This window comes from Petromyzon marinus, unplaced genomic scaffold (genome assembly GCF_048934315.1).
Source record: "Petromyzon marinus isolate PM22_M1 ecotype Great Lakes invasive population unplaced genomic scaffold, UKy_Petmar_22M1.pri1.0 PM_G_Scaffold_47, whole genome shotgun sequence".
NCBI classification, from domain to species: domain Eukaryota; kingdom Metazoa; phylum Chordata; class Hyperoartia; order Petromyzontiformes; family Petromyzontidae; genus Petromyzon; species Petromyzon marinus.
In genome coordinates, this window is record NW_027422999.1 from 1,475,462 (window position 1) to 1,486,478 (window position 11,017).

The 11,017-nt window shown below is 48.9% G+C and overlaps 1 protein-coding gene across 3 annotated transcripts; it reads right to left on the reverse strand.

The window, feature by feature from the left end:
• Positions 1 to 321: 321 nt before the first annotated feature.
• Positions 322 to 9,104, reverse strand: LOC142917376 (beta-1,4-galactosyltransferase galt-1-like). 3 transcript variants are annotated; one of them, XM_076062017.1, is made up of 5 exons: positions 8,480 to 9,103; positions 5,107 to 5,264; positions 3,347 to 3,554; positions 2,899 to 2,986; positions 322 to 1,972 (listed from the first exon to the last, which is right to left on the reverse strand). In XM_076062017.1, the coding sequence occupies exon 5, from the start codon at positions 1,862 to 1,864 to the stop codon at positions 707 to 709; it is 1,158 nt and encodes a 385-aa protein (XP_075918132.1). In that variant the 5' UTR covers positions 1,865 to 1,972; positions 2,899 to 2,986; positions 3,347 to 3,554; positions 5,107 to 5,264; positions 8,480 to 9,103; the 3' UTR covers positions 322 to 706. The 3 variants fall into 3 exon arrangements, with proteins under 3 accessions (XP_075918132.1, XP_075918133.1, XP_075918131.1); XM_076062018.1 differs by lacking the exon at positions 2,899 to 2,986 and having other exon boundaries at positions 8,465 to 9,104; XM_076062016.1 differs by lacking the exon at positions 2,899 to 2,986.
• Positions 9,105 to 11,017: the final 1,913 nt, after the last annotated feature.

Genomic DNA, 11,017 nt, shown 5'->3' on the forward strand with positions numbered 1-11,017 from the left:
ACATGGCTTTATAATTTAAAATGAGTTGTATGTATCAACAGCTGGTGTTGATACATATTCAAATACACAACTATATACATTTGGATGTATACATATATTCCTACTGAATCTATTATGTTTAATGTGAGTCTTTACTAGCTCATTTGGCCCAAAACACACCTGTCATTCAAATTATCACTCAAATTAAAAGTTTAATATCGTATGTACATTTTTTTTATCACCACAGGATTTACTTTTTAAAATCCTGCCACCATCCTCTGGGATTTGACTATCCTCCGTGGACACGAGTCATGAAAACAATAAGCTCATTAGAGACTGGTAGAACATGCACACTGAACATTTATTTAAATCAATTTGTGCCACATTTTAAATGTTTTAACCTGAAAACATTTCGAGTGGTACTCCCAAAAGCAATAGAAATAATTAGGATTGGTTTAAAATAAACCAATGTTAACTTCCCTAGCTTCCATAAGACATACCAATACAACCCCTATTGTGCCCTGGTGGATTCAAATGCAGAAAAACATGAAGATAACAAATTTTAACTGTAAACGCAATCATAAGATTAGCAAATAAATATGTCCCATACATTGACCACATTCGCAAACGGAAAACTCACAAACACCGGTGTTTAACTCAAATTGCAAGACCGCAAAAAACGCAAGATGACAATCAACGCCACCGCCGCCACCGCCGCCCGTTGTGCCTACTCATTCCAGAAGACCCTGTTGAGGACCTTGTTGACATTTCTGATCAGAGTGGCATTGTATCTCCACAGCGTGAGGTCCACGACCAGCGAGTCGAGCGGCAGGTCGGGCTGCTTGGGCGATCGGTAGTGGTGCATGATCGCGATGTATCCGGGCACCGTCTGCGAGATGCCCAGCGCGTTGAGCGTACTGTGCACCGACGTCTGCAGCACCGCGCGTGGGTTCAGGATCATCTTGGTCGGGTTGAAGACCTCCGGCAGGTTTGGCTCCCGTCTAATGTGGCGCATGATGTTGACGCCCGGGATGGCGTTCCACGCCTGGAACTTCGACCCAAACTCTTCCGATACCGTGTAGGGAAACACGTGGTTTTCGAATGTGTAAATGTCGGCGCCGTACTTGTCGTTCAAGTACCGCATGAGGTCCTTCCATTTTGTGTGCTTCAAAGGGATGATCACTTCGTCGATGTCCGTGAGGACCAGGTAGCGCGTGCTGTACATGTGCCGAGACACGCAGTCGTTCAGCGCCGCTATCTGGCCATAGTAGTGCAGCTCGCCTGGGTGCTCGGGGTAGTGCCACCCTCTGGACACCCGCACGTAGTCCGTGATGGGCCACTGAACGACCTCGACGAGGCCGGTCTTGATGTAGTAGAGGAGCACTTTGTTCAGCTCAGAGCTGCAGCTTGTGTTGTATACCGTCACGCGGCCCGCACCCAAGATGCGGTACATTTCGATCGCCTGCACGAACTGCAGGACGTTGCCGTAGTTCCCGAAGAGCGTGGAGATGCAGACGCTGAATTCCTGTGTGAAGGTGGGGGGCATGTAGAGCCGATTTCGCACGGGCATGAAGACCCACTCGGCCTCCTCCTCGTCCGGTATTGTGCGCATGCGCTGGACGGACACGTGTCCCGGCTCGCAGTCCAGCGGCTCCGTGCACAGGAAGTCGGCCGTGCCGTACGGGAAGTCAAAGTGATCCGAGTGGACGTAGGCGCTGGCGGTGACCGTCAGGATCTCCGAGTGCCCTCGGCAGCAGAAGTGGCAGGAGAGCACGTCCGGCTCATACCGGTTGGCGATGCCGATGATGCGTGTGCTCTGACCGGCCTCGCGCTGGTCGTGGTACGCCGACACCAAGAATATCTTGGTGTCGCGCACGCGCATCATCGACGTGTTCTGCAGCGCTCCCCGTTGCCCGCACAGCGTCACGCGGTCGATCTTATCAGAAGCAGACCCCGGCTTTGGCCTGAAGACGGACGAGTTAACCTGGATAACCTGGATATAAGCATGCGTTAAATGTATTACTAAACAATACGCTCCCAGCAGCACTGAGCCTGCAGCTGTCAGAACGGTGAAATAGTTTTTTTTATTTCTCTCAATTTCAACAGATGATCTAAATAGTCGTGGTCAATAATAATTCGTTTTACACAAACATCAACATATTTCTTTGGTGTTATTTTAGTCTTAATACTGGCCAATACTAATTATAAAATCTATTGAAATTGAGAGAAATACAAAATATTGTCAACCAATTACACAGCCACCACCACAACCAGAGCCGCAACCACCACCACCACAGCCACCACCACCACAACCACCACAACCAGAGCCACCACCACCACAGCCACCACCACAGCCACCACCACAACCACCACCACAGCCACCACCACTACCACAGCCACCACCACAGCCACCACCACAACCACCACCACAGCCACCACCACAACCACCACCACAGCCACCACCACAGCCACCAACACAGCCACCACCACCACAGCTACCACCACCACAACCAGAGCCACAACCACCACCACCACAGCCACCACAACCACCACCACAGCCACCACCACAGCCACCACAACCACCACCACAGCCACCACCAGAGCCACAACCACCACCACCACAGCCACCACCACCACAACCACCACAACCACCACCATAGCCTCCACAACCACCACCACTACAACCACCACAACCACAGCCACCACCACAGCCACCACAACCACCACCATAGCCACCACAACCACTACAACCACCACTACCACAACCACCACCATAGCCACCACAACCACCACCACTACAAGCACCACCACAACCACCACTACCACAACCACAAACACCACCATCACAACCACTACAACCACCACCACAACCACCACCATAGCCACCACTAACACGACCCCAGGCCGCCACCACCGCACCTGCCAGTCGAGGGCGCTGTGCTCCTGCTGCTGCTGTTCCTCTCCGTAGAAGCGCCACTTCGCATCGCCCTTCGGCTCGCACGCGAAGCTCAATGCAACCCGCGGGCACCGGCGGCAGCAGCAGCACAGAGGGCAGCAGCAGTAGCAGAGGGCAGCAGAAGCAGAGGGCAGCAGTAGCAACAGAGGGCAGCAGTACAGAGGGCAGCAGCAGCAGAGGGCAGCAACAGTAGCATGCGCTTACGGAAATAATTCCATGAAGATAGCTGCAACTCAACTGCGTTCAATTAAGATCGCATTGAAATCACGCAGTTGCCTCTAAACGAGCAAAAGGCGAAAATGACCCGAGGCAAGGCCACTGGGCAACGGAAACCACGTGGCATTAAGAGGGCAAAGGTGCAGCCCTGCAGTGCCGATGTTTACCGCACACCGCACCCCCCCCCTCCCGTACCCGCAGCTCCTCCGTACGCAGGCTGCACGAAGGGACGGTGCCCGACCGCTGTGGCCCAGGCGTCGTGCCGCGCGTGGCCCGGGTGGCCGCCCGTGGCACCGCGGGGGGGTCCGGTCGGCGTGCCCGGCGCGGAGTGGCAGCTCGCCGCCGCTCCGATACCGCACGTGTGGCAGCGAGCGGCGGCCCCCCCCGGGGTGCCCGGCGAGGACTGGACGGGGGGTGAGGGTGGGTTAGGCAGCGATTAGAACAAATCACGACGGACGACGTACGCATGTCAAACTTCTTATGCACCTTCTTGGTTCTTTCGGTAAAGTCACCACCACATAGAAGGGAAACAATAAAATAATAAAAATATAAAACTTTAAAATTCTCACGACGTTTCGACTGCAAGACAAGCAATCATCATCAGGTGTAAAAACCACAGCAAGACATTTTTTTTTTAAAAGTGGCGGGTTTTTTTAACGTTAGCACCACGGAGAGCGATTTGGCAGTTATTCAGATGGACAAGTCCATCTATGTTCGGAAAAGAGGGGGGAGACGAAAATGATGGATGCGGTCTGAAAGCCACCGTAAGCGTGAACAATCAATTAAGACCCGGAATGGTTTATCAAATCCTTCCAATGATTGCTAAGCCAGAATTCCTTCCTCTCGGTTGAAATTGTCTCTGTGTTTGTATATGTGGATAGCCTCATAAACGAATCTCTCATGGTAGCCAGATGGCTTACAGAGAACCTCTGTAAGCCATCAGGCTACCATGAGAGATTCTCCCGTTTCGGTCTTAGGAGGAGGGATAATTGCGATGTCATCACCCGAGAGCCAATCAGGTGCCAAGGGTTGCGCAATTCAGCCACTGGCACGCTGGCACCCGGGCTCGGATCTTGGTAGCCTCTTCCATCTCCTCCTCCTCAACCTGTAAAAACCCTCCACAGCTACCACTGTTAGCTAACTATTGGAACTCTCAAATGCAACTTTCATCAAGCCCCCCAAGTGTGAAGTGCAGTCTCCAACCTCGTATTCTCCACGATCTCTGGCTTCCTCGATTCCAGTGCCGTGAAGGGAAAATTTGCCCGAAATGCGGCCGATCAGCGTTGACTTTTTTTTCCACATTTTGTCAACATGTTGCCAAAGATGTCCCTTAAAGGCTTAACGGACGTTCGGGGCAAGTGCAGTGCGAGCAACTACGAGGCCGGCAAAGCACACGGAGGAGGTGGGGAAGCCAGACCCACGCCCGACCGCCTTCTCCCCAGTGGCGATGTTTATACATCGCACCAGGTGCTCATTGGATAGACCTCAGGAAAAGCCCGGGACCGTTTCAGATAATCGTCACCTGGCGTTGGCCGTAAGTGGGAATCAAACCCCGGTGGGTCGTAGGCGGGTTTGTGGTGCAGCGCATCAACCACTGTGCCACCGCTCCCCTAAACCATGGCACTGCTGCAGTGGCAAGATGTTAACTACCTCGCCTGGAGTACAATAGGTCGTGGGGTTTGATCCAGACCCCCGACGCCTGCATATTTTTGGAGTTTTCAACGTCCTCCCCCGTGGTCACGTGGATTTCTCTGGGTCATCCATTTTCTACCTCCACGTTTTAGAACCGACGTGCATTTGGAGTATTTGGCTGCTGGAAATGTCCACGCGATAAGCCGCTTCGTTGAGCAAATCATTTGTGGCCAGGTCGCTTCTGAAAAGAGAGTCAAGTAGCTCGGTGGGCCTCACATGGTACAATAAATAGTTTAATGGTAAAGAGCGGCTGCACCTCTCACCTGCACCATGGCCACGTCGTGGTGCAGAGCGGACAGCATGTACTCGCACGGGGTCAAGTCCTTGATCTCGCTGACGCGAAAGACGATGTATTCGAAGACCTCCTCACGAGGGGCGATGGGACGGTCGGCGGGGCGCCCCTCCGTCCCGCGCAAGCGCACTGCGCGCACACAAAGACGCCCGCCACTGGTACAGACCTCCACGTACCCGTTTGGTCAAGCGTTGTTACGGTCGAGAGCACCTATGCAGGTCGGAGCAGGTGCGTGGTTGTGGGTTTTGGGCGCCACTGTGGTGAGAAGTTAACTACCTCGCCTGGTATATATCGAAGGTCATGCGTTTCATCCCAACCCTGACAACACCTGCTGTAGATTTGGAGTCAGCGAGGTTTTCTCTTCCCATGGGTCGAGTGGATTTCCCCCCCCCCCCCTCCAGGTCCTTCGATAAGCCACTTCGTTGCGTTACCTACCATTTGTGGGGAGGTCGCTTCTGAAAGAGCAGTATAGTAAGTGGGCCTTACCCGCAACCTAAACAATTGTTTAAAATAGTTTCTAGCTGGTTCAGCTACCTTCATCCTCCCCAGTGCTGATTTAATCATCTTTTTTACTAACACACCGCACCAAGTAACTTCACTTGAAGGCAGTCTACCTACACGAAAACCAGAATGAGTTGGGATACAAGGCCACCACCGACGACGTTGTCTGTAGCCAGGAATCAAATCTAGCTCGCGGGGTTCCGAGCTGCACACATTTTTCAACTCTGCAAGCCAAAAATTGAGATTCATTTATTTCCTGCCAGAAGCTGTATTAAATATTCTTGTTTCTTTCGGTAAAGTCACGTAGAACGGAAATAATAAAAATAAAACATAAAATAAAAATGAAATTTATTGTATTTTTATTTAAATAAAATATGAATGAAATTTATTTTATATGTATTTTATTTTATTATGTCTTAGCTGTATTAAAACCAACCAATAGCCTGTCATCCATAAGCCATATGCCTGCAGGTATTGAATGTTTATGGGTATCAACATCACAAATCCCTATCATCACCGTCGCAAAGAAGTTCTCCATTGTGCCAATTTAATCCAGACAGGTGCCGTTGGCCCAGATCTGTGAACGAAGGCAAAAATGAATCTGGAACATTTCCAAATTAACTGTTTTGGGGCCTCTTCTTTGGTTCTTTCGGTAAAGTCACCACGTAGAATGAGAATAAAATAATAAATTGATAAAATAAAATAACACAATAATATTCTCACGACGTTTCGGCCACAACACAAGCGGCCTTCATCAGGTGAAGGGGTCGAGACTGTCTGGTAGGACAGCGCTGGAGTGTTTTGGGGCCGTCCAGAAATGACGTCACGCACCTGGGGGGGGGGGGTCAGACATTTGTGACGACGTGTGACGACTGGGGGGGGGGAGTTTGATAAATGTGACGTCACATCAAAATGCGCAACTTTAAATATAGACAACACGTTCCACTTAATTAGACTTTTTAATGTTTTCTCCTACAAGATCAGAGTGCAGCGGCACATTAAATACGCACTACAATGACAACAATAGTTTAAAGCGATTTGAAGTGTGTTTTATTTTGGCGGGGGGGAGGGGGCAGAGCTTTGTGACGTCATATTTGAGGGCGGGGGGGGGGTCAAAAAAATCGTTCAGAATCGCGTGACGTCATTTATGGACGGCCCCTTAAGCGGCACCCTGCCGGGCTTTTTGGCCGGGGTCACGCGCCGTCTATGACCAGCCGCATCTCATTGCCCTGTGACTACCGACCCGGCTTCAACACTTGATTTTTGCGCGCAGCGTTTTAATACGTTGTTTTTGTGTGGAATTATTTGCTGGTTTATTCCAGAATGTTTCTGTTACGCGTCGTCGCTTTAAGATGTTCTGTGTTCAAATTTTGTTTGTTGCGGTTGCACCCCGACTTAAGATGCTCGCATGGCTCACAGGACTATACCTAATAAATGAAACTTGAACACGCGCACGCACCGAAACCACGAACTTGTTCAGGTCAACGGGGTTAATCGCGCGTTCGTGTTGGCATAGCTGTCAACCCCTTATCAGTGCCCCTAGATTGTTACAGATCGATTCAAACCCTTATTGGTCACCCCCTGCCCTTATAAATATCAACGTTTAGACAACGAGGTCCCGTCGCAAGGGAGAAACGCAAACAGACGGACGAAACAATGTGTGCCCGTATTGAAACGGCTGTGCACCCAATAGCCTTCGTTGAAAAATACTTGAAACCACTGCGAACCAGAATCAGCAAGAACAACCTCAGAACATTCGTGATTAAGCGGGTGACGAGTTGAAGAACTTTGCCCCAGCACAGCTAGAGGCGCCGGCCATAAATGACGTCGCGCGATTTTGGACGATTTTTGCCACCCCCCCCCCCCCCAAAAAAAATATATAAAACACGCTTCAAATCTCTTTAAACTATTATCATTGTAGTGCGTATTTAATGTGGCGCTGCACTCCGATGTTGAAGGTGAAAACATTTATTAACAAGTCTATTTGATTAAGTAGAACGTTTCGATTTAAAGCTTTCGTGACTGCAGGGATTCATCTTATTGGCTCTTTCGGTAAAGTCACGTAGAATGGAAATAAAATAATAAAAATAAAACATAATAAAATAACATTTTATTTTATTAAAAAAAATAATAATAAAACATTATACAATTTTCTTAACAATAAAATGTTATTGCTTTATTTTTATTATTTTATTTCCATTCTACGTGACTTTACCGAAAGAACCAAGAAGATAAGTAGAACGTGTTGTCTATATTTAAAGTTGCGAATTTTCATGTGACGTCACATTTCTCAACTCCCCACCGCCCCTCGTCACACATCGTCACAAATGTCTGACCCCCACGTGACGCATCAATGGCTGTCATTTTAAACATTTCTGGGCAATTCCCACTGAGATTAAGGACTCTCTTACAAATCCAGGTTAATTGAAAACACAAAAGTACATACAGCAATCCAATACAATCATGATTTAATTTAGTTGTTTTCATTTTTTTTAACCTACGTGACGTTACCGAAAAAAAACAAAGACTATCTTGTCGTTTGAGCATCTTAACACCTCCTGTTTGATTGCCCTGAAAAGGGTCAAACCCCTCCTTAATACCCCCCCACACATTGACCCCACGACACCCACACCAATCTGTCCAGAAGGCGACAACGTCGCCGACACGTTCACCTCCTCCTGGCAAACTTTCCCCAGCCCCAAGGCCTCCTCCTGCTGCTGCTGCTGCTGCTGCCCGAGCGAGTCGCCTGTTAGGACGACTCAAGCGGCTTCATTAAACCCTTAACCCGCAGCTTCGGGGTGTCCACAGTCATCCCGTGAACCACCCACCCCCCAGTGCGTAACCTTTCGCCAAGACGACGGTGGAGTCGTCCGTGTTGATGTCACAGAGGATGCCCTCGTAGCGGATGCCTGCCATGGAGAGCAAGCTCATCCTGACGCCCATGCAGGCCGCCCAAGTGGCCATGGTCGCCGGCTCTGGCTACGGGCGACGAGAGGGGCTGGTGGGGCCGCCTTGGTGGGGCCGGGCAGGAGGAGGGGGGGGGAACTTGGCCCGGATCGTGAGACGACGACGATGATGATGGTGGTGGTGTTGGTGGTGTTGATGGTGGTGGTGTTGATGATGGTGGTGGTGTTGGTGGTGTTGTTGATGATGGTGTTGATGATGGTGGTGTTGATGATGATGATGGTGGTGTTGATGATGGTGATGTTGATGATGGTGGTGGTGTTGATGATGATGGTGATGATGATGGTGGTGTTGTTGATGGTGTTAATGATGGTGGTGTTTATGATGATGATGGTGTTGATGATGATGGTGGTGTTGATGATGATGATGGTGTTGATGATGATGGTGTTGATGATGATGGTGTTGATGATGATGGTGGTGATGATGATGATGGCAACAACCCACCGCGTGGCCCCCACGTGTTCACGGACACGCCACTGGCACTGCAATGCACTCTGGGTAGCGCCAAGTGGGCGGGATTGTGGGGGGAGGGGGATTTGTTTCTCTTCCGCTCAACGTCGTGGGTTTTTTGCTTTGTGTTTCATTTTAGTCATTTTTTATTTAATTTTTATTTTCTATCTACGTGACTTTACCGAAAGAACCAGGAATGTGAACTGCATGAAATATAAAGTGGGTCACGTGCATGCCTCTCGACCAATAGAAATACGCGGCGTTTTTTTAAACCGAGGGGCAATTCCCCACCCCACCCACCCTGCCCCCCGTCCACCCCGCCCCTTACACCCCCACCCCGCCCCCTTACACCCCGCCCCCTTGCACCGCCCCGCCCTCTTCCACCCCGCCCCGCCTCCTTCCATCACGCCCCCTTCAAACCCCGCCCCTCCTCCACCCACGTCTCTCCGTGACGGTTTGAAGGCCCAGTTCAGTTTTCAGTTTATTTTAGCCCTGTGAGCGATTCGGCTCTTGAATCGGGTGCAACCACAACAAACAAAAAAAACAAAAACACGAACAAGAAAAACATCTTAAAGTGACTATGTGACTGTGCAAACAGAAAATCCATGAAAAAAACAGCAAAATATTCCTGAAAAAAGTAGCCGTACACCAACGCTGTGTGCAAAAAATCCCAGTGGGATGCAAGTCAAACAACAACCACAAAAACTTAGATTAAGGCCATCAGTTTAACTCCGTACTACAACAAAACAAACATGTCCAAACCTAAAAACGTTTTCCAAATCACCAAAAAATAAAGCCATAATTGCAGCGTAACAGTGATCACAGGGACTGTGACCGAATTTTTACAATTAACTACATAAATAACATGTAACACCAACTCCTAGAGCCATAGTTGGCTGCATGAGTTACTCCACAACAACAGATGCATCGGTCTGAGTATCAAATTACTCAATGTACCTTTAAGATCAGCACGCTAAATCAAAATACAGATAATACTTTGCAGCGTCATCCGGAGCGAAACATTTTATTTTATGTTACGCCAATGAATAGCAGTGGCAGCTAGGGGTGTACAACTCCTCGAGAGCAGTTTTGAGAGAAGATCTCATTGGTAGCGATTCAAGTTGCAGTTTATTGGCAATAGCATTCCAGACGCTGGGGGCATCAATAGCAAAGGCCCTTCCTACGGCAATAGGGAATGTGAAGCTGGTAAATGAGCGAAGACCTGAGGTCAAATTTGTTATTTGAAATAGAGTGGAGATCCAGCAGGTAGTCTGTGGATTTTTTTGTAAGTACATCGTGAATAAATAAGATCTGGTGCACAAGCCGTCGAACATTAAGAGACGTTAAGTTTGACCCAATGTAGAGATCACAGTGGTGAGTCCTATATGTGCAGGTCAATGTAAATTTTAAGGCCGAGTGATAGATGGAATCAAACTTCTTCAGTACAGTACTTGGGGCTGATTTATACACGATGTCACAGTAGTCAAGTAGAGGCAGTATGGTAGCTTTTATCAATTCCAAACGGAACATTGGGGGGAAGCAGTGCTTGTGTCGATACAGAAAACCAATTTTTATTTTTGTCTTTTTACCAATATAATCAATGTGATCTTCAAAATTCAGTTTTGAATCCAGGATGACCCCAAGATACTTATAGATCTTGACTTGCTCTATTTTATAATTATTTAAGGAATGTAATTGGGGAAACATGACTTCCTGCTTCAGTCCTGGTGAGAAGCATAGCACCTTGGTTTTGTAGGTATTCAGGACTAGTTTAAGAGCAACTAGCTGATGTTGTAGTTTGTTGAAATCACCCTGTAGCTTAGCAATCACGTCATCCGGAGAGCGGCCAGCAGTAATCACTATTGTGTCATCTGCAAAAAGATTTACCCTGGAATGATCCAGGTCAGTGCCCAAGTCATTGACATAAAGAGAGAAGAAAAGGGGGCCGAGGATGGAACCCTGTGGAA